We start from the raw sequence: 24,918 nt of genomic DNA on the forward strand, positions 1-24,918 counted from the left end.
GATACAAACCAGAAAACTGGTCTTTTTGCATTAATTTTTACCTACCTTCTCAAAACTATTTTGCTTGGAATCCTTTGTATTTGGCTTTGTTAAATGTTATACATAATGCCAGAATGGAACTATTTTTAGATTATAAGAATGAGAGAAAATAATGATGTCTTTTCCTTGGACTTTACAATTTTCATTTACTTACATCTTAATATAGCAATAATGCCATGAAAATTTGCAAGTATATGTAGGACTTAAAAGCTGTTCTTGATTATGAAGTTGATTATACTTCTCTGATACATTTTTTCTTCTCAACTCTTGGTTCATGAATTGTATATCCACATAAAAATGTGGCCAGCAGATAATTCTTGGGTAGCACTGGTAAAGTTTGAAGAGGTGCTTTATGTTGGTGGTCATTTTCCCTCTTAACTGAGGAATAGTTAATCTGTTAAGAGATGGGCATCTAATGCCCTCCTTCAGAGAAGCTCATCACCCTGCTATTTGATACTAGCTGCTCTCTTGACTGTTTTCAGAGTGAAATTCCCTTCATTGGCAATAAGAATCTGCTTGTCCTGGTGCCATTTCTTTCCTGTTAAGAGAAGGCACTTTAGAAAAAAAAATCTTTTGAAATAGCAACAGTAGTTGCCATAAGTGTTAAAGGCAATCTGTTGGCCACATAAGTCTTGGGAGCTACTGCAGCAATTTCCAGAAAACTTCAACATTTTGAAAAGGAAGAACTTTAGAGGGATAGTAACAATAGTAGTTATTTCTCAAAAAAAGACTACTTTGCTCTTTAACTCTTCTCAGAGAGGACTGGGGGAATCTCTTGTGTGTTTTTGTGCCCAGTGGAGATAGTCCAGGAGAATACTATACAAACGAGAAAAAATAGCATGTGTTACAGTGAATGTAATAGCCTGAGTACTGAGCCATTCTATAATAGCCTGAGTACTGAGCCATTCTCCACTGTTCCAGATGCTCTTTTTTTTGTTGGGTTTTTTTTTTTGGTGGTTTGTTTGTTTTTTTTTTGGGTTTTTGTTTTTTTTTTGTATGTGGTACTGACATAAAACTGTAGAACTGTAATATTTTGGTAGCACAGACAACTTAGCATAAATGCCACAATGTAGCAGTAAATTTTGAGATCCTTTTCCTTGTTCTCTAGCTTTTCTAGCTTTTTTTCTTTTAAAAGAAATTTTCAGGGGACAAAAAAAGAAGTGAGATTTAATTCTAGTTGAAAGTTTACGGTAAAAACGTTATGTGGATTTTTTGGTCCCCAAAAGGAAATTTGAGATAGTTAGAAGTTGAATTTAAAGGTTAAAAGAAATCCAGGGAAATATAAGTCTAGCCTACATTGACACTGTTAGAAAAATGAAAATATTTTATGTTTCTTTACTTCATAAAGTAAACAAATTAATAGAAAACTTGTGGAAAACTTGCAGAATGATACAGTTATTTCATAATACTAGCAAGGGTAAGAGTCTGGAGTTTATGCATCAGTGTCTCTGGCTCGGATATTATACTTCAAATTCTCTGTATTTTAAAGCAGGGTTAAGCCTGTGGATGTGAAGGAGCCAAGTATGTTTTTTATTGAGTGTTTTGTTGTAATACTTAGAGAAGTTTAGATAACTGAGGAAAAGAGGCAAGAGCAGCATTTGTCTACTCAATCTTCACTGTCTTTCTTGCTCTTTCTTAGTTGCCACCATGACACTCATTTATGCAGTTGATGTCTTTCCATTGATTTAACGCATTGAAAGCTGGGAGACAGTTCTGAGTCTCTGTCAAGTTTGTATTACAATAATTTGTTTTTCCTTCTGGTTATTCCCCTTTACTTTTCACACATAAATTCAGATTATGCTATCAGCACTTGGTTTTTGAATACTGTGTAAATTTTGCTGTCTCAGTGAGAGTCCTTTGTTTTTGAGAAGAGGTCAGAATACAAAAAGCATAATGGGAAAAATCTGTTTAACTGCCCTCTTCTCCACTGAATAAGTACAAATTATTCCCAGCTTGTTGGAAAGCAATCTGCATTTGAAAATGTCCATAAGAAATTGGTATAAAAAGGGAGTTTAGGGGAGTTCTATTTACTCTAGTTTATGCATAATATCAGAGTTGCATGCAATGTTTCTGCTACTCCTTTCAGAAATGCTCATCGAGATTTGCCGTGTTTTCCATCTTCTGTGGATATATTGATGTGGAAACACTTAAACTCTGTCAGCTCAAAATAAGCAGCAAACTCAGAATGATTCCCATTTTCATTTCAACACTGTTTCAGTGTTGGTCAGATTAAATTAATTTATGTCTGTATCTTTTTTTCCTTTTGTTTTTCTTGAGCAAAAGTCCTGGATTTCAGACAGAAAAAAACCTGTTTGTTTATTTCATTACAAATGGTAGTACTATATGGCATATTTGGGTTGTTGTTGTTTTTTTTTTTTTTTGGGGGGGGGGGGTTGGGAAGAGGAAGACAAACACTTGAAGGGGTTAGATATTCATCCTGTATAGATGGCTTAGATTCCTACTGTGCTGGTTTTCTGGTGTTCGATAAGGCACACAAAGCAGTTGTGGGAGAAAGCATATCACTTGTATCCATGGTAACTCGAAAGATACTTTGGAACTCAAAAGGATGGAATAAGCCAGAGTAATAGGTCTCATTATAAGGGCAAAATACATAAAAGGTTCAGGCATATGCTTTTAATTAGTTGCCAAAAATAGCTGGAATCGGGGATGATGCAATGAAACAATAATTCTTGGTGTTAGAAATGAGCAACACTTGAAATCTAAAAGATGTGCTCAGATGAAAGGCTTTATCTTACCATCTTATGGGTATTCAGTCCATGAATACTGATAGATTTGCACTGGTTTCTTAATCATGCTTAGGACATGAGAGTGCACACTGATAAAAGCTCCTGCAAGTCTCACATGACTGTAAGTTTCTGAAGTTCCATAGTGATGTTAATTCTCATGGCTGTGATGCATCTTCTTATGAATAGTATGTGCAAGGCATTCTCTGCTGTCTCACAAGAGCTCTGCTTGAAAAATAAATGTAATGTGTGCTTCTATGTAGGGATAACAAACAAGTAATTGAAAATGAAGATTAATTTGAGGTTAAAGATCCAGTATTTTTCAGAATAAGGCACTTTAATTAATTTTAAAATAAGAAGGTAAACATTGGGAAAAAGTGTGAAAACTTGAATGGATAGACTAGAATGGAATACCAGAGAACAAAAATAGTGCAATATATGAAGTACAATATATAGGATATTTGAAAAACCATTTTAATAAAAATATTTTAACACTGTGAATAATTTTGAAGTTTTCTATTTGAACATCAGTGTTTGTAAGGAATCCATCTTGTATTGCAGTGCAATTCTCCACATTATTTCCTCTGTTGCTATAGAAACTAATTCTAGTGCAGCTGTGATCGCTTATCAAAATTCTAATGTTTCAATAACCATTTCTTATTTTGAGTTATTTAAATAGCCTTGTCTTACTTTGAATCAAACTGCAAATTTCATCACTGCTGAATTGTTGACTGGTCAAAATGTTAATGCAAAGTGATGGCAAATGCTCTGGGGTTGTGGTTTGGGTTTTTTTTTTTTTTCTTTTTGCTATCTAAGCTATCATACTTGTTGTTAAAGTTGGAATAACAAGCAAATTAAGGCTCTTTTCACTTGTTAAATTTCAAAGGTCAATATTTGCTGTCTAACATCAGCATTTTGTAATGCACATTGCTTCCTCACTGTAATCTTAATTATATTTAATATTACATCAACCTTAAATGGTTACTGGTACATAGCCATGGGGGGTTGTGTGTGTATGTATGTATATTTGTGTGTTTACATATATGTCTGTGTAAACTATTTTTAAGATGCTTTTAACGTAAGGTATATGTCTTGACATTTTACTTTTGTTGAAATAAAATTTTCAATGATACTATAGTAGAATGCCACCAGTTAGCAAAGTATTCTGGATCTCTTTTGCTCCTTGTATTATTTGTTTCTTTGGAATTGGGTTTGAGGTTTTTTTAGTGTCAGTAGTGGTGGGTTTTGGGGATTTTTTGTGGGGTTTTGTTGGCTGGTTGGTGGTTTTGTTTGTTTGCTTGTTTTCTAACAATGGAAGCGCTACACTGGTAGGTCATACGAATTTAATGCAGGATGCAGCAACGTTCTCATTGTGAGCCATGTTAAACATCATTCTGCTGAATATGTTTTCAGCTGTAAGGCTAAGATCTAAAAACTTCACTGACACCAAATTATGAGGAAGGGTGTGATGGTAATTGGCCTGGAGTAATGTGTTGTGTATTTCTGCTGCTGTACCACAACTCCCAAAATGTTCCTGCAGTACTTTTCAGGATAATCACTGACTTTCTAATGAGTGTACACTAATTTCATGTAGAGTGAAATAAATAATTTTCAATTTTGAAATTATCATACAAACATTTTGCAGCTGTAGCTGTCAGACTTTGATTACTAATTAACTGCTCTGCACCACCTTTAAGTTTCTTATTCAGCAAGCAGCATCAAACAGTAATTTCAAATTAGATATATAAATTCTTCCTAGTGTAAGAAAGGTCTATGAGAAAAAAATTTTGATGGATAGGCATATTTTTACTCTGTGCCAATGGCTAGTAGGTTTATTATTGTGAGTATAAGACCACGACAGCACCATTTTCTAGATAGTGTTTTGGGAAGTTCAGTGTGTTGAGAATGGCTGTTCCTCGATTGTTCAGTGCTGTTTGTTTGGGTGGATGACACGGAAGAGCAGCTCCCCTCCTGCTGTTTGCTGTGTGCTCTGGCTCTCAGGAGCCCTTATGCAGCTTGGCCACTGTTTTCTCATGCTCATAAGCTCTTGCTTAGCTCTTATGGCTGGTGCTGTGGCTGAATGAAAATATCTTTACCAGCCAGACTCATATTCATTTAGTCGTGTCGAAATGCAGAAAGTTACCTATTTTGTGGATTGTATGACAGCTATGGAAACATAGCAACACCTACCTCATCCATTGCATGTAAGCCTAGTGAAGCAGCTCGTCTGTGACAGTAGGAGGTCTCCGAAGCGCTGCAAAGAAGTGCAAGAAATTTAGTTTTGAATAATTGTGTTTCTTTATGCCTGGAGAAACTTGTTTGAGGCCTTGCTGGAGTGAGCAGAACAGACTGACATGCTCCCTGCTGGTTAATCTGTGCCTTTTCTGTGAATTCTTAGCCCTCTTACTGGGTGTGTGAAGGAAAGATATGTTGGTTTCGAAGCATACCCATTTCCTGTGATTTCACAGTGTCTATTTTGCCTTTCTTTTTCTGCAGAGCTGGCTCTGTAAATGATACCAGAACCATTCCTAAGCGAACTTTCTACAGATGCCAATATCTGAAAGGTTTTAGAGGAGTTCTTGACCCTACACAGACAATTTTCTTCTTTTTTTTGACCTGTTAGGCGCTCCTGCAAACTGATATAATAGATTTTTTTTCTGGGTTTTAGCTGCTTTTTTATTTGGTAAAGTTATGAGAGCCATTTCAAAACAGCAAAAAAAATATCTGATATTTCTAGAATGCTTTTACCAGAAATACTTTAATATACTGCAGGGAAGGCAGTCCATTTTACTAGAGCAAGCCACTGAGCCAGTGTGTCAAGGAGAGAAAGTGCCTGAATAGGTAAGAGAAATCAAGGTCCCTTGCAATTCTAGGATCTGAATAAATAATTACCACTGTCTTCCCACCTAAAGGAAAGATAAAAATAAATATAAAATATAAATGCAAAAATAAATGCTAATTGTTAGAAGTGTCTTGCCTCTCCTGGAATGTAACTAGCTGTGTTCTCTAGGTTGTGCAGATTTTCACCTACAAATATGGATATTTCCACCCATCAGACATCACTGTTTTCTCTTTTATCTCTTTGCTCTGTTGACATTGCTTTTTTCTCAGATCTGAACTACTTTTTTGCATGTCATATGTTGTTTTATTTTCCCATTCCTCCACCTTTCTTCCTCTGTCATTTTTGCTTTGTTATTTTACCTGTTTGTAATTTTTCATTCCTGCTTGCATCTTGTCTGTTCTTTATTTCTCTTTGCACATTCTCATTTTCTATGCAGATCTACTAAACTTTTCTCTCTTTATTTCTTTTCTTTGTTTATTTGACAACAAACCACTCTTTTTTTTCATGAATCATTGCACTACTTTCTCCTTTTGCCTTTTTTTCCCTTATTCCCTGTACCTTTTTTCCCATCCGCATGATTTATTTTTTATTTTCTGTTCCTTCTCTTCCACTGCAAAGCCAGTGATAGTGGAAAATTCTGTGGGGGTATATGTATGAGAGGTTTTCATGTTGATGGTGTTATATTTATGGCAATTTTTCATTTTGGTGGTGGTATTAATTCCAAGTGAATTTTAGATTAATAATAATTTTAAAGCCTGAAGTATAAAAAAAAATTAAAAAAACAAACAAACAAAACCAAACCCTCAAAAAACAACAGAAGAAGTGTCTAGAGTACTAGTAGTAAAATATTTGGTTTCTGTTCTTCTGTTCCACAGTTCTCTGAAAGCTTTCTGTGATGAGGAACACTTCTGAGCTAGATTCACAGCAATCTTTATTCTCTTGTTTTCACCCTGTACTTCAGTTCTCCATCCATAAAATGCCAAACCTGTTAACTTCCAATATTATAACACTACCGTAATCCACCATAATATGTATTTCACTTATATCTGTGTTAACAGCTATGAGATAGCCAAATTGTGATCACATAGCTAGCTGAAGTAGATGGGCAGAAAATTTAAACCCTACTGAAATGGTTTATGCATAATCCTTGTAGTGCTGCTTTCTTAGTAACTCACTCCAGCAGAGAATCCTTTGCAGTTAAAAATGCTGTGAAAACAAGGCAGAGGAATCAAGCTTTGTGTTCCTATTCTGTAAACAATTCTTTATGCAAAGTATCTTTTATGGTTGATTTTCATCTGTTTCTATTTATTAGTGGTAAATAGAAAGCTTAAATGGTAGGGAATTTTACATCCTTTTTTTTTTTTTTTAAATTGCAATATGCAGCTACCAGGATAGAGGTATTTTTAAGAAACCTTGAAGTTACTGCATTTTAAGTTGCAGAAGGAGTTCTCAATAAGAGAGTAGTTTTATTTTACTTAAAATAAAAGTATGGATAAAAGAATTATGGAATTCTGATAGTTAAATACTGTAGGTATTGTATATACTGCAGAACACATCTTGTGTATATCAGTAAATTAATTAAGATCTTGAAAGGGGAGTATTGTGTCACTTTGAAAACTTTGAATTTTTTAATTTTTTCAAATATAAAACCAAATATGCCTGAAATTAATTGCAAAAACATTAAAATGCTGGAGAAAACAATCCACACAACACATTAATCTTGCTTTCTAATCATGCTTTGTTTCCTCATTTGAGACTGAACAGAGTGAAAGTAGGAACATTACAGGAATATTAGCTGTGTGTTACAATACTTCACTGGGAATTGATTTTAGACCTCTGTGGGATCTTTTTCACTTTTTCAGCACTTCATTGCTGCTCAACTCCTGTGCTTAATAGCACAGCTGTAGCAGAATTAAACTGGACTGGAATTTGAGCTTTTATTTAAGGTGATAACTGTACTCAAAAGAAGTATAGCAATGACAGGAAAATATTTCCTAAGCCCATATCCTGCTGCTTCTGTTTGGAAGTATGAGGGAGGTGCTGCTGTGCACATACTGGTGAGAAATTGGGGTTCTCAAGGCCTGGGATGCTTTATAGTGGGGGGAGTTTTCAAAGCTTTTAGCTGTTAAGCTCTGAATTTCCCTAAAGCATCCATAAATGCTGGTGAGAGAGCTGAATTTGGGAGAATTTTCACAGAGATGATAAAAGGCATTTCCTTGTCACCAAGATACTCCTAAGATTTCAAAGCTGGTTGTCAATCACCCTCAGCAAGCAGGACTTCTAGCATATTTTAAAAGAGAGAAGAATAAATAAAGGGAAGATTCTATGAATTCATTTAACTTATTACCTTTTTGGAAGTGATATTTTTCTAAAAATTTTGATAACTTGGAAAAAACAGTGAGCAGAGGTTCATAGGAATACCTGTTCATTTATTAAATTAGTCAACGTAGTGATCTGAAAAGTAGCGTAAAGGAAATTTGGCTGCTTATAAAAATAGTAAAAGTGTAACCATCATCTAAATGGAAAGGAAAATACATTTTTCTACCTGAACGGGCATATGCTTTATCTAAGGAAATATAATTATGGAAGGGGAAACAAACAATTTCACTTCTTTAAGACCACAACTTTCAAAAAGCTTTAGAGCTGAATGAGGTCTCAGAAAACAAGAGGTTTTAAAATTAAAAAAAAAAGCATTCTGGAGCTTGATATATTGATATTCACGTCAATAAAAGATTAATAATATTGAACCATTAAATTTAAGTATTATTTAGATGTATTCTGGACAACTGAAAAGTAGAAATACAGGACCAGGTAGCAGAACTCCTTCCTATTCCAATTAATATCAATGCTCTATAAGGAACCAGAGAATGATACTTAAATTGAAAACAAATTAATTCAATAGATGGCAATGTATAATTTTCATTGAAAGACGACCAAAATATTTGGGAAGGAAACAAAAGAATGTCTTTGACAGCTAGTTCACGATAATGCTTTTAATAATGTATTTGTACTTAAAATGTTATAAATGGCACTAATTTTGGAAAGAGATTTTTTTTCACTAGTGCTGGGCTTTTCTGGATTGCTTTGTAAAACAGACCATAAATTCTTACAAATAAGAAGTGTTTTAGTAAGTACAGAGAGCAAAGAGTAAATTTCGTTTTTAGGGAAACAAAATACAGCTGTAATTCTACAGGCTCAAGATGTAAACAGACCCAGTAAAAAAAAAAATACTGTGTGTGTTTCAGTTGGTCTTAGACCTTTCGTGTGGAAGAAAATTGAAGTTTTAAGGACTGGACATAAAGATAATTATATCATTTTGAATTTCTTTATTTAAAAAGCAAAAAAGAACCTTTTTATTGCATGAATGACCAATAGCACTTGAGAGACTGAGGCAAATGCAGTGCTAAAAGCTTCACATGACATCAGGTGTAAATGACAGCAATGCTGTTTTGATTTCCATAGGTCTGGGAGTAAGCTCATAGTGTATGGAATTTTCTAAATATTAGGAAGCAGAGTTATCTATTATTGGGAAAAAAACCCCAGCCAAATAGATACGATACTTTTTCTTGTTTACAGTGAATTGTCTAATATGGAAGATAGTTCACCTGTGAATAGAAGTCTAAAATGTGGCAAATGCAAGAGAAAAGCAAATGCAAAAAGAAAGAAATTTTTTTCTGTTGTCCACAATGACCTCATACCACTCCTATATTCCCCTTTTTTCATTAAGCATGATTCATGCCATAACTCTTTTGGAAAAGAAATAGAATAATGCCAAGGTAATTTGTTGTTCTGTGAAATAATTTGGGTTTTGTCCTCACAAAAATGCATGTAAGCTTTTAATTTTAAAGGAAGGAGAGGCCTGAGGTTTCATTCAATATTTAATGTTTATATTTATACTCCCTGTAATGTGGGGTAATTTAGTCAACATAATATTTTTGGATGGTAGAACAGTTCAAACATGAAAATTCCATTTGGACTGTCTGTGCTGCCTATCAGAAATCTCTAAGGGTATTTAATCATTCAGAATAAGAAAGGTTTCTTTAATTTTTAAACATGTATTTCATTTTATGTTTTATTTAAATTGTCTTAACATTTACATAGAACCCCTTGAAGGCTTGAAAACTTGAAATTTACGTTTGATTAAAAAAAAATAATTATGTAGCAGAGTGTGAGCAGACATATATTAGAGAAAGGAAAGGTACCATTTGAGCATGAAGATATTCTGACAATTACAAAATATGACTTGCAAAAATTACTGATTTATGAAGTGATTATTTATTTTAAAGGAACTGGTAGCCAGATTCCAATAGGGGTGTTGTGATACTGTTGCCTCCCACAACAACGTGAATTTTTAAAGAAGTACTGTACATGAGGAACTCAAAGTGCAGAAGTGTAGTTAATGATGGCTTATGGGACAGGGGAATTAAAGGCACAAAGGTAGTTTCTTTTTCCATGTTAAGAGATGGGTGTTCTTGGAATTACTCAGGAAATATGGGCTAAGGGGGACTGGGTTGGTGCTGCTGCTGTGAACCTCTGGGAAAAATAATTAAAATAGGAAAGTATAAATGCTGTAAACATGGGAAAAGGACATCACCAGCTGCACGGTGAGATATGCAGCCTGGCATGGTCCATGAGAGAAGAACAGAGAGAAGAAATGAGCAGCTTTGGAAGAAGAAATTTCAAGTAGTAACTGAAAACCAAAAGCATTTCTTATGGTAAACTTCTGCATCTTTAAACCTTGATTCCCGCCCAGCAAAATGACTGAAAATTTTCTGGACTTTCTCGTAGTTACCGATTGTATGTTCCAGGATTGCTCAGTTTGGCCTAGGTTGCTGTGTCAGATTTAACTTGGGAGTCTCTTGAGATTGATGGCAAGGTATGTATCATGCCCCTTTCACTTGCAACCTGTCCTACAGGAGCTTAGGAAAACAGATGAACATTCACTGCTTAACAAACAATAGTAAATTACTTCTCACTTAAATGTGCTGGTGACAGTTTACATGCTGTAATCTCTGAGTCTACCAGCAAAATGCTAATTGCTCAGGTTTGTCAGGTACTTCATTTATGGTTCTGATTTCTTCAGCTGTTAAGCAAGGTCCTTCCTGTCACCATTAAGTGGCTGTTTTCCCAGCCAACTGAGGGAGGATGAAAACTTTTATTAAAGCAGTTACCCCTCTAAAAATTGTTTATTCAAATCTTCCTATTGACACCAATACACTGTAGTCTCAATTTAGAGTTTACCAAATACTCATTACTAAACAAATTTAGTTTCACTCATATCATGAGAGTGCCCAGTATTTTTGCATACTTTGGGTGGATAACTGAATGTATGGTTCTGTCTTTCCATTCTTCCTTCTTTCTATTTGTCTTTTCTCTGTTATGCCATTTTCTGGCTGGTAGGAATCTCAGACTAAACCTGATTTGATTTCTCCGTGATTGTATCTTACTTCCAATTTTGGGACATATGCTGGCTTGTTTTTTACCCTACCTAGTCCAAGGTGATGTGGTTATTTAATGTGATAAATTTAATTTACAAATGAATTTACAAAAAGTATTTTCTATGTGATTTGAAACTTGCATAGAAGCAATGCAATGATTAATTTCTGATTTTCAGTGTACTCGTTTGCTTGTAACTCTTTAGCAGATATTATTAGCCACATTCAGTGGTCTTTGGGAGATATTCTTTGGCTTTGTCACAGTACAGAAGTATACATAGCTGTGTCTGAAACTTACACTTTAAATAAAAGGTGCAAGGTATGTAACACACAGGGGTTTCATGTGTAAATATGCACACACTTCAGATCATCTTGCCTTTCAGCTCCAAATGATCTCCAATACAATTAGTGATAAGCCAGCAAGCACTAGCAGTGGTTTTGTACTTTAAGCTTTGATACATATGCAAAATTTTTTTAGACAGGTTGTCACTACTTCTAAGTAATTTTTAAGGAAAATACCCAGGATCAGATATTTAGTATTGCTGTATTCACTACTGTCTGTGATATCACTTGGCTTTGATATCATCAGTCATTAGAATGTCTCGATGGAATTCAAATCTTCATGGTTTTCAAAGAACCGTGACAAAAAAATTTCATTTTATTGCATCATTTACTGTGGGGAGGGGGAAATTAAAATGAGACAGTTTCACCTTGAGAATTAATTTGCAAACTTTCATATCTTTTTTTGTTCAGAAAGCTGTTGTTCAAAACCAGTTTATAACTCTCTAGACAGAGGTGTCTCTAGATTTTTAATCCCAGATACTTGTTTTAAGAATTTACATGCTATTTAAGTTTGTTAAACTGAAATTTGAAAAATATGTAGTTGAAACCTGCCCCAGTGTTTTAGCTTTTTCTGAGATTTTTGAATCATGGCTGGTTAGTAAGAATTTTGTCTTCACTTCTTCCATGCCTACATTAAAAGCACCTTTTCTGTCACACAGCCTGTACAATTTTCCCATAGGGACATATAATGGAGTTCATCAAAGTGAAAAAAGTGAGTCACACAGTCATTTATTTACTCATGTAAGACAATAATAGTGTTGATAACTACCTGGACACACTTTCATTTCATTAGATTATGGAAAAGCTGGGTGTTAAAAATTCTTGTCAGACTTGATGACAAGTGAACAGAAAGAAACTCAGGGCTGCCAAGTAGTTACTGTCTCATTTAATGCTGTTTGTTGCTTTTTGGCAACAATGAGAAGAAATGCTATTTTTCTGAATTTTCTATAATATTTAATGATATGGATTATGACAAGGAAGTCCAGTTTTCATGGTATAGGCAGTCAAATTGTGCACATCTTTATTTTATTATGATTAAAATATCAGCTTAGATTCTATGTCTATGTAGTTTCATGGGCATGAGTTGTCTAATATTCATAGGTGAGGTTTCATGTTTATCTGCTAGACAGATGACTACAATTCAAGTATAGAATTCCCTGCTGTCTGTTTTGTTTTCCAGCCCTGGGGGACTGGAATTTCAAGAGCTAGTAGCACTGGCTCACTAATAGCAGAAAACCTTTTGCAGGAGTTCTGGAACAGTATTTTGGAATCACTCTGAATGGCAGGCTGGCTCTGATGGGTTTATCAGAGATGAGAGGGTTCCTGACAGTGGTTTCATCTTGTGGGAGTGTTTTAATTACTTTTTTGCTATGGTTCTTTTAGGAGCTGTTGAAATAGAGAAGAGCCCTGCATTCCCCAGTTAATACTTTCTTTAACTTGCTTGTTTGGTAGGTTTTTCTGTGCATGAAATAGTATGTTTGACACCAGAAAACATTTTGCTTTGAAATTTTTATGTATAAGGTAATTCTTTATGTCAGGGGCATAGAAATCTTCATTGAAACCTCTACAGAAAATGTAAACAAAATCCGAGACAGTTCTTTACCTGTCCTTGATATTCCTTTAATTTCAGGTGCTGCACACCTTGCTGTCTTTTCCCAATTCTATTCAACTGTATAATGCTGCATAGTAAAATATGAGATAAAAAATTGAAAAGTAATTATTTTGAATTAACTTTCTGTGTCTGTAGCCATGCATCAGGTTTAATTTTGGAGATGTATAACCACATATCTATCTATCTATCTATCTATCTATCTATCTATCTATCTATCTATCTATCTATCTATCTATCTAGTGTGAAAAGCAAAGATGGTCAGCATCAAGTATTCATCCCAACACAAGATTGCTCATGACCCTTTTTCCACTGTCTTTAGTGACTAGAGGTAGTATGTAACTTCCAGACACTGGATACGTACCCTTTAGTTGTTCTTAACAAGTAATAAGGAATCTGAGACACTGCTTCACATTTTAAATTCATTGGTGAGCAGAGTTCATTTGTGTGAAAGGTTGTCTTTTTTAGTACCTTACTTGTCTTCAGAGTTTAATTTAGTATCTCCCTGGTGGGCAACTGCATGGGAGGTAATCAGCTTGATATCGTGGCTTTAGGGAGTGCATTTTGTTTCCATAATTGGCCTACATTCCATCTGCACAGAATCTGAATTAAGATATCCAAAGGTTTTTGCAAGGTAAGCATCCCTGAAATTCAAGCCTTGAATTTTTGTCATGTCATATCCATGCTATATTTATTTACATGTGGTTTGCACAATCTATTCTGATTATACACGTAAAACTTTGCTTTTATCTAAATTTATTTCATCTGAGAGATCATTCATTTCCGTTTTGAACAAAATTTTTTTTTTCAGTAGTATTTTTCATCTGATTTGAAATGTAAAGTTTAAAAAAAAAGCCATACATAGATTTTTAAATTCTCTGTCCTGGCATTTAGATTTACATTTTCCACAGAACTGTTTGAACAGTGAACAATCAGAAAGTAAGCAAAGCATTTTCACTTCTTCTCAGCGAACTGCATTCAGAGGATGAGAAGAACACCCCCGCTGGATGAACTGCAGCCGCCTCCCTACCAGGATGACAGTGGCTCCCCTCATCTTTCCTGTACGCCTTCCGAAGTTGGAGACAGCAAATGTGAATATTCCCAGTGCAGCAACAGCCCAAGGTGTTCCTATAAGTGCCCAAGTGAGGGAAGCACGGGACACGAAATAGAAAGCTTTCATAACAAAGGGTACGAAGAGGATGTTCCCAGTGACAGCACAGCGGTTCTTAGTCCAGAGGTAAATGAAAATAGTTGAGCATGGTGAAGCACTTCTTTAATCTAAAGATCAATGCACAGTTATACAGGCACTAATACTCCTGCTCATTTCATTTAAAAAAAAAAAAGTAGTTTGTCAGAAAATAGGACAGTAGGATTTCAGGTTGGTCAGATTGCTGTAGTTGCCTTTGTGGCACCTTAGCTTTCAAACCAGCTCCTTGTAAGAGTGAATTATTTTTTAAACCATTTTAAACCAGTCAGAAAATTTCATCACACTGTAAAGACTATAGTTGAAATTCTTCCACATGATTTTTCAGACAACCCAAATAAAAGTTCTGTTAATGCTTTTTCAAACTGAACACCCCATAATGTAAAATAAATTTTATGAGAAAAAAAAAATTACAAAGGTCTTTTTTTTCAATTGTTGATGCTATATAGTGATTTGGCCCACTTAATGTTCCTATTTCTGTGCTATAGATTGTAATGATATATATGTATTTTTTTTCTATGAAGAAACCAAATTTTTTGATGCGTATTTCATTGAAATGCTTTTAATAACCAGTTACTGCACTGACATCTATGGGTGAAGTCTAATTAGTGATGCCATGTGCAGAAGAAGCTCTTTTGCTACAAAATTGTCTTTTGTTGCTACCAGAAGTTTTGAAGTGAATGTTAGAGCTTAGCCCTGATGTTTCTGTCTAAGCAGCCTTGTTGGTAATTGATGATGTGTACCTGGGGTGTTGATACAGGGTCTTGAAGGCCCAGCTGCAAGCCCTTCCCATTTTGTGTCACTCCAGTCGTCAATGTAAGCATATTCAGTAAGAACTGAGAATGCTGCCAATGTTTTTTTATAGCCACTCAAAGCTTCAGGAGTGAAGCCTTTAGAGGAATGCATTCCCACAGCTATCTGGCAGCCAGGTTAAAATAAGAACATTTCTTAGCTCAGAAGGCTTTGTCTTGGCATCTATTTGTTCATGTAAACAAGCTTAACTTAGATAATGTGAAGACACACTTGAAATACCTTTGTTTACATACTTGGAATAATTTATTGTATGAGCAGTGGGTTGACCTGTACTTGTAAATATTTTCTGTTTCAGTATCCCTATCAAACTGGCTGTTGTAACTTTATAGGGGATCAGTATTTTATTCAAAATTTGAAGTGACAATAAACCGTCTGAATTTTAAGTTTAAAATACAATTTTGGGATTGAATATGGTTTACAGAGAGTTCAGAAGATGAATTCAAAACAGATACATCTTCTACAGTTCTGGTAAAATTACATGAATAAAGCCTTGAGAGTGACATTCTTGGCCATAGCAGAGGGATTGGAACTAAAAGATACTTAAGGTCCCTTCCAACTCAAAATTTTCTGTGATTTTATGTTTCTATTATAATTTTTTGGCATATTCATATAACTCTTGCGGACTGCAACAGGAGCTGTGTGTGTAAGGTTTGTAATTCCTGTGTTCTTTGCTGGCATCTCACTGTGCTCTCAATCATTAGCTGTCTCTTCAAGCAGTGTAATAGGTGAACTTCGAAATGCATGTGTGAAGTACATGAAATAAGGTGGTTTTATCTTGTAAAAAATGTATATACTTTTTAACATGTGAGGCACAGAAGAAGAGATCATTACAGCTTAATTCAATCAGTTAAGACTGATTGGCTCCTGGCTTTTGGTGGTATTGGCCAGGTAAAGTCTTGATTTCATCTTGACTGCCAGCCAGCCATCCATCTCCTTGGGCTTTCAGTGCTTAATAACCTTGTTTAGGAAATGAACAAAAAGATCATAGTGGCTTCATATTGTCAGGAGTAAACCATAATTTCCATGCCAGATTCAATAATAGAATACAATAAATAAATAAATAAATGGCTTTTTTTCTCTTCTTCTTCAGGATATGTCAGCTCGAGGATCATCTTCACAGCTTCCTAAACCTTTTGATCCTGAGCCAGTAGCTAAATATGGCACATTGGATGTGACTTTTGACTATGACTCACAGGAACAGAAGCTTTTGGTGACAGTGACAGCTGTCACAGACATTCCAACATACAGCAGGACAGGTGGAAGCTCGTGGCAAGTACACCTAGTTCTTCTCCCTATAAAGAAGCAGAGAGCAAAAACCAGCATCCAGCGGGGACCGTGCCCCGTCTTCACAGAGACATTCAAATTTAATCATGTCGAGTCGGAGATGATTGGGAATTATGCGGTTCGCTTTCGACTGTACAGCGTACGGCGCATGAAAAAGGAGAGGATTGTGGGAGAAAAGATTTTTTACTTGACAAAATTGAATCTTCAAGGGAAGATGTCAGTGCCAGTGATACTGGAACCTTCTTACAGTCTGCCTGTAAGTATTAAATGAGGCAGAATAAGAATGTAGTGAGATACAGTGTCCTGAATTCTGAATAAGAATAGTGCGTGTATTTATAGAGTCATCGCATCCACTCAGTTTTTTGAACAATCATAGCACTGCATTAGCACAATGAAAATTTCCTTAGAGCTTCTGTAAGTACATCCACTTCCCACCTGCAAAAGCTGGTCCTATTTTTCCTTTTAATTACTTAGAAATTTCCAGTCCATAAATAATGATATAATGGTGAATGTATGTTTCTTCACATATAGATATATACATGTATGTAATAGTATTATCTTTACCACTTGCAGCACTTCAGTTTAAAAAGAAAAACACAGTAGAATGGAAAAAAAAAGAAGCTATACTAGCGAATGTCCTCCATCTGTTGCTATTAAGTTTTGGTTGAAAATCTATATTTTCCTTGAAAGAAAGAAAGATAGGAAAGAAGAATTTTGAGAGTATAAAGCAATTTTTAATAACTTCACATTAGAACCTTGTGAAGAATTGATTTCTGGTTCAGTCTGAAGTGAAAAGTAGTTGAAATAGAAAAGAATTTTTTCTGAAAAAAAACCCAAAACCCTACCTATCTGATGAACAAAATTATTTGTCCCCCAAATAATATTTCTAATAAAGCAAAGCAACAATAATTAAGGACTAACATAGGTATCATCAATAAACACAGAAGATCACTAAATTGGCAGTGATCACCATCTTCTTTTTTAAGAATTTAACTATGCTTTTGTCCAGAACGAGAATGTTTGTCATGATGTGGTCTGGGCATCCTGGACTAGGAGTGCTTTGGTGTTCCTTGCTTAAGAGTTGCATGTGTGCTATATTACAGATATATTTTGGGGGAAAAAAAAAGACAATTATCAAGGACCATCCATATTTGGTCATTGTATGTATTTTGTGGTTTGGGGTTTTTTTAACAATCAATAAAAGAAAAAGAGGGGGAGAAAGGAAAGAAAGGAAAATATTTTTTTAGGTGAAGGAAAGCAATTAATTTGATCTGCATTTTGAAAAAAAAGTTGGGATCGGTTGAAATGGTATTTCTGGTGAACATGAGTATTGCCAAAGACTCAAAATAAAAGGCTGTTGTATTTAATGACTGAAAATATATTTATTAGTAAAAGCAGAAGTTAAATCATGGATATGATGGAGGATCAGCTGACAGTAGAGCAGATTCCTCATGGTTCCTTAAGAAGCACAAATCAATCTAATCTAAGATGAAATGGTTCACCTCTCTAGACCAAACTTTCTTAGTGAAAAGTTTGCTAATTTCACAGCTTGGAAAAAAGCACCCCATGACCCAAAACACAGAATATTCTAGAGGTACTTGCTTAATTTGTGTGTTTTCCATCGGTTTGTGTATAAAATTTACTAAAATAAGTGGAAAAGGGCAGTGAATGGGCCATGTATGTGATTGACTGGCGTATCCCACATGCACACTGGTTATTCTTCAGTATTATTTTCTTGAGGTTTTGTGATAGGCAGGATAGAAACAAGTTCCATACGACATGAAAAATGATAGCTTATTCCTTATGTTCTGGTATGGTTAGGCATGGCGTGTCAGCATTTTCTGCCCCTCAGTGTTTGGGGGCTGGAACAAGAATAAGGAATATTGGTAGAAAGCGAAGGGATCTTTCAGAGTTTGTTGTTGTAACAGGATTTAAGCAGCTCTACCTGTTGCTGGAGAGGATCCTTCAGAGTCACGATAGCTTGAATGAGGAGCCAGAGTCTTCTGGAACTACGCAAATCAGGTTTTAAACCTTTGGGAATTGATTAATTTTTATAATTAATTATTGATTCTGAGTTTATAGGTATTTTTATCTTATAATTTGTAGCCAATATAATATTTTTTCAGTAAGCAGATTTATTGCAGGATTTAACATCTATTTGTTTTTCAAGAGTGTTAAAATTCATTTTGTTTTTAGGATGTATGACTGGAAGTGAGAGGCGTCCTTGGGCTCTTGAGCTCAAGCCCTGGTTACTCAAAACAGCCAGGTCATCTTGATCACAAAATTGTGAATTTTCATCTGAAAACATTAGGTTGTTTTGTTTGCAACCTGAATTTCTTCATCGCCAAGTTATTACCATTTGTTCTTCTGCCAGCATTGGCCTTGAGCTTAATTAGTTCCTACCCTTCTCAGGTGTTTGCCTCTGGGTATATTTATACACATTGATTGTATTCCTTTTTAACTGTCCTTTTGCTAGAATAAACCAACAGCCTTTATGTACAATTAATCATAAATGTTAGGAAGGAGTTATTTAACAGGAAAAGGTAAGTGCTGTTTGAATTTGGAGATATCCAGTTGCTCAAGGATATTAGTAATTATAAGATCCATGCTGAGGCACATTCTACATTCAGAATTAAATTTGCCTTGTTCAGTTGCAGAGGGTTTTGTTGCTGAGAAGTGTTTATATGTGACAGCTTTTTTATGAAGATATTTCTTGGACGCATGACAGGTGTCCTATTTTTTCAACTGCTTCTCATTATATGGATTTTATATATTAAATATACCTTCTGTCACTGAAACTTCTTAATCCATTGAAATATCTATGTTAATCTCTTCTGCAGAAATGTATTTTATTTCCTTCTGTCTGTGCCTGATATTATATTAATGTATTTTATTAGCTAATCATATGCCTTCTGATTGTATAAGAACAGTTTGTATCCCATGAAGTTCAGTATCTTTTCAGTGATACCTTAAAGCTGTACACAAGGGAATCTGGCTAAAAGTAGATCAGCAAGTCCAGTGCCTTTCAAACATAGTGACAGGTTGACATGAGTGGGGCCTGCAAGTCTCTGGTTATTGTTAAAGTGTCAACAAATGAATGTCATGGTGAAGACATGATACTAGTATGTTCCTTAAATAGGTTTCATGGTTTCAAATTTACAAACATATTCACAAAATATCACTTTCACTCAAGATTTCACCCCGTTTCTCTCCTTCCCACATTGTGTATAATGCCTTACATTAGCAGCTATTATCCCCAGTCCCGTTGCCATTTGTCTTTAACAGCCCTGTGCTGCTGCAGTTCTCCCACGTAACAGGGAATTCCTCCTCAGCCCCCTTATTTATCACACATTTTCTCCCAAGTTCAGGGCAAATGAGGAGGAAGCAGTGAAACCAATATGAGTTGGGCAGAATGCAGTTGTCACTGTTATCTGAGACTGTGTCCCTTTCAGATTTAATAGAAATTGTCCATTGCATCAAATGTTTAATATTCAGGGGTATAATTCAGGGGTGACAAAATTATGGTTTTGTCAGAGTATAGTTTGTGTAGGAAGATATTTGTCAATGCTTTCAGAGAAATTTTCCCTTTAGTACAGCAGAAGACAAATTTTTCTTCACCCATCTTGGAGTTTAGAAAAGCTGTTTATTCCTCTTCAGGAAATCCCTGTGGACCTGTTTTTAGTTACTCTTCGTTCTCACCCAGAGAAATTTTCCTGACAGTGAAAAACAGCCTCTAGTATGATGTGATTATAAAAACATATAAGTAGTTTATTGAGTGAAATCTGTTTGGAAAAGATCAAACAAACATGGTAATCCACTTCACCATCCCATAGGTTGCTTTTTGGTGTAGAATAACAACAATCAATCAATCAATCATGGTTTTTATTTTGTGATTGATTTGGGAAGTACTGTTTGGGTGACCGAAAGATAGCTCTTGCTGCTAAGAAAATCTAGTAATCATTCATTATGTATAATCAAATTACAAGGTGTTTGCTGGGAAGAATTCAATTTATTTTTCTTTCTTTCTGTAACATTCTCAATTTCTAACATCTTGAACTACCAGTGTAATCCTCATAAGAAAGAACCAACGGTGAAGGCAGTCATAAGTATTTAAAATATTATTTTGTACATCTTTACTATAAAGATCCAGAGTGTCTGGATAATTATTTTAATTAGTGATGGCAATTATGTATGCGGTGTATAAAAATGCTCACTCTTGCACACACACACATGCACTCCACTATGAGGAGAGTGGTTAATCATTTAGTGTGCAGTGACATGCCACACCTAAAGGCCAACATGAAATAAAAGGCCTTTATTTCAAGTTGGCCTTTATGTGTGGCATGTCTTGAGTATTCCTTGTAATGTTTATCAGTTCATAAACTTTGCAGAAATAAAGGCTTTCAGAGTGGCATTTCTTTTTTGGGTCTTCTTGTCCATTTTAGAGTCAAGCTGTCAGGTTTTGTGCAAACAAAGTAGAAGAGTCACTACTAGTCACCTTACTACTGTGTTCTTATGGCATGATCTATCCAGGATTGTATTTGGAAGGCTAAATACTAAAATTCATATGTATAAACAGCTTTATTAGATACCAGTATGATACTTTAGGCTGCTAAGAAGAAAAATTACTAACACTTTTCTAGGGAAGAAACAAAAAGACAAAATATTTTGTTCTTAGTATTTTACCTGGAATTCTATCTAAAATGAAGACTTCCTATGTGATAATATATAAATGGTCTTGGTCAGCTTGTATAAATTATATCTATCAAAGTGAGGGGCAATTGTATTTAAACCCTGAGCACATTTTATCTCAGGAATAACTTACTCAATTCATCTGAGTGAGTGGTAGTAATACACAGAATATCAGAATTGATCCTTTGAAGCAATAAGAAAGATGACTCTTGCTGTAAGTTTGAAGAAAGTTATTAGGTGATTGGAGGATGGTGATAATGTTAGTGAGGCTGCAGGAGAACTTGGCAGCACTTGGCAAACAAAGCATTCTCCCTGTGTTTGGCTGCTTGTGTAACATTACATGGCAGTACCAGCAAGCAGCAGTCATTGTCTTCTTGGTGTTGTGGCTGGGGGTAAAAAACATTGACTTTCAACTCCCTTGCTGATACAGATGGGAAGCAAGTTCCTCCATGGGTAGCCAGATCTGTTACCATAACCCTGAATGTAGGATACTGAGAAAATTTTTGGAAGTCAGCAATGTAAAGAATTTCGTCTAGACATCAAAATCATCACTTGGTCACACAGAGTAAAATAACAATTTAAAAACAGGCATGCTTTGCCTTCAGTTAATGAGTTGCTTCAAAGACATTACTTACTCAGTTTGGTCCCTAGAGTCTTTGATATTTGCAAATTATGGAAGCTATATTTCAGGTGTGGTATTACTATTCTGAATGTACGATGATGCTTTTCAGCCTCTAAAGTGCCTCCAGTCAAATGACAGGCTGTGAATGACTGTTCTAGATTAAGAGTATTGCTCAAGAGGATTATTTTGAGTTAATCAGAAAAGCCAGTCCATCAGTGGCAAACATATTGTCTAGGATTCTATGTCTCGTTTTGATCATCTTTAAAAAATAAAATAGAGAAACCTTATCAATACATAAAGCTAAAAAAGTGAGGTAACTGTGAGATTATATCATTCTCTGTAGTAAAAGTATGGTCTCCCAACCTGGACTGTGATTTTAAGAGCATTAAAGAAAATAATCATACTGTACATTTCCCAGAAGTGCAAGTTTAGAATGTAAAAGTAAAGATTGTCAGGGTTGTCCCTTGTATGACATTTTCACTTTTGAAGACTATGAGCTGCTGCTTAACCTTTCTCAAGCAGCTCTTTCAGTGGAGGTTCATTTTTTAACTTACCAACCCCAGTGAAATTTCTGGTTCTCCTTAGAGATGCTGAATTTCCAAAATATTTTGTTTTCCTATAATTTTGACTCTTCTTATTTGCATATATATGTACACAGAAATATCTTCTCACATTTGTTAGTGTCTTTCAAGAAAACTAGGAAGGATCAAAACACAGAATTGGTTCTGTTGGCCATTTTGAGCACCCTTCTGCAAATGCATGTGCACCATTTTCCTTCGATTTATTTCCATTGAGGGAAGTCCTAATCAGAGATTTTGCAAGAACAGATGAAGTCACCTAGTCTGCAAATTCATAATGCATGTCATTGTGGAACTTTTGAATTAGTTTTTGATTTATTTGCTGGATGATTCTTCATATTACTCTGGTGGGCTTTACAGTATAACATAAATCTTATTCATTATCATTATTCATTTCAGACTTGAGGATCTTCAGGTAATCACTTCTTTTGTATATTCAAGCAGCCTGTATTTGGTATCAGATAAGCATTTCTGTTCACAGGGTGCCCCTAGCAAGGGATCCTTTTAGTTGAAGTGTTTCAGCCTCTTGTCAGGTTTGCCCTTTATATCATTTGACCTTCAGCTGAATCTTTCACAACTCCTGTCTTTCTGTTGGGCTTAATCAGCTGTCAGCTGGCCCCAGGAGAATCCAGTTTATCTTTTCCCTTTCTTTTTCTTTTTTTTTTTTTTGTGTAGGATAGCTCTAAGAACTGAAGCAGATCCCTTCTGACTGGAAACACCTGGTGGTCCTCTGATCATGAGATTAAACGCGACCTCAGCAAATCAAAAGGGCACCACTAGCAATTGTTAATCACAAAGAGTTTACCTGACAAATACATTCTAAATGTACAGTTAATGATATGGGTTTGTTCATTGTGAAAAAATAATTGCATATATGTTTATGCAATCAAATACTAATCCATAGATTGACTACTCATAAATTGTGCTTACTGTTTGATTGCTGAATCGTTCTCTTTTCCCAGACTGAAAGGGTGTAATCAAGAGAAAAATGAAATTATTTGCTATTGATCTCCCCAATGAGCATAGACTCAATCCAGCTGGACAGAGCATTGTCATTTAAAGAAGTCTGTGGTGTTGGAAGCTGTCCTACAGTAACATCTCCATGCTCTTACATATTTGACTGGGAGTAAAGAGAGGGGGGATGTGTGAGTGGATCTGGGTGGGAGCTGTTAGTGTAGCTTCATCAGGAATGCAGGTAAAATGTCTGCATTTTGTGTCAGATGTTCTTACCTAAATTGCTAACACAAATACCTAACAGCTTTTAGTGCTTGAGTGTTTCTTTATGTACCTGTCTTATCACAGAAAACAGAATTGGATAATAAAAGGCCTCTTGCCTCTTTTCCTCCCCTGTATAAAAAGCTGCTAGACTTCTGCAGTGTAAAAACAGTACTTTTGCAAATGCTGTAAATTCCATTGTAGGTTCGTTTCCAACTGCCTCCTCCAACTGCTGCTTGGGTTTGCTCTGCAAATTTCAAGCCCATTATGTCTGTGGAACAACCAGGTGACCTTTTGTCATCTGCCAAGGGTGTTATTTCAGTACAGACTAATAGAAGTTACAGAAAACTTTAAATGTTTCCCTTTCAGTAGAAAAATTAATGTTTTGTTCTGCAGAGCTGCTAATTTAAAAAAAGTTTAGGCACAAAGTACTAACAGCAAATTCTCATGAGAGAGGAAAAACAACACAGAAATCTCTCAAACCTGTTCAAAATCTTTCAGAAAAGTTGAGTGTTGATTTGTCATTATTAAGAATATGTATATTTAATTTAGTTATTTTAATATTACTGCTAAATTATAGTATCTTAAATTTGAAACCAAGCCTTTTTTTATCAATACAGTATTCTTACTAGAAATCCCACAAAGATTTTAATTTTTTTGACTAATTATTTTAAATTTTTTTGAAATTAAAATTTCTGTATTATCATAATGTATCTTAGGAAGTTTGTTGTAGTGTCTATGGTAAATTAAAGCTGTGTATAGAATTTTTAAGGTTTTAGAACTTTGAATGTAGTGAATCAAAGAATTTTAATTTGATCTCAGTTTTTCAGTGTTTCATCTGTGTGAAAATGATGTGGCCTGCATCCAGAAGTTTTTCTCTCTTGGGAGTAAAAAATGGAATACAGCAGAAGCTTTTGATGAGAAATGGGAATATTATCATTTCAGATAACCTGATTTTCAACTACATTAATAGTATTTAATAATCAAAACAATCCATATTTGATGTGAATACCATTGATGTTGAGTGGATTTATTTGCTAAAATTGGAATTTTTAACTAGGAAGTCCTGGTAATATTTAAAGCATGCCATTTTACCCAAAATGAATGGGTTTTTTTCCCTAAGATCAAGTTGTCTAATGGAAAGATTATTAGACTATTAAGTTTCATGTTTGTGATTTAAGTTGACTTAGTAATGCTGTAAAGTGTTAAGTACATGAATAAAAATGCACATTATACTTAATTGGAACATGCTTCAAGGAAGCTATTAAGCAAAAACCCAAATAATTACCTGTCATAGATAATGATACTTTCCTAAACTTGAATCTTTGTGAGATGCTTAAAACTATATGTTTCAATGTTTGCAAGTTCAGGTTAAAAAGTTAAAGCAAAATACTGGTAGCTGTGTGTTCTCCTAATTTTACAGTACAGGACATCTGGCTTTAAACTTTGAGATTTCTAATTATTTTGCATCCCTCCATTTTCAGGGCTGAGTTCTTCAG

General features: G+C 35.0%; 1 protein-coding gene across 5 annotated transcripts in view; it reads left to right on the forward strand.

Moving 5' to 3' along the window:
• The window catches only part of SYT14 (synaptotagmin 14), a 96,675-nt gene that overhangs the window by 52,335 nt on the left and 19,422 nt on the right, over positions 1-24,918 (forward strand). For all 5 annotated transcript variants that reach the window (XM_054629880.2, XM_054629879.2, XM_077175868.1 and 2 more), the window contains 2 exons: positions 13,980-14,248; positions 16,119-16,568. In XM_054629880.2, coding sequence (XP_054485855.1) covers positions 13,980-14,248; positions 16,119-16,568 — 719 coding nt within the window. The remainder of the gene's footprint in view (positions 1-13,979; positions 14,249-16,118; positions 16,569-24,918) is intronic.

Source organism: Agelaius phoeniceus, chromosome 3 (assembly GCF_051311805.1).
Source record: "Agelaius phoeniceus isolate bAgePho1 chromosome 3, bAgePho1.hap1, whole genome shotgun sequence".
Lineage (NCBI taxonomy): Eukaryota > Metazoa > Chordata > Aves > Passeriformes > Icteridae > Agelaius > Agelaius phoeniceus.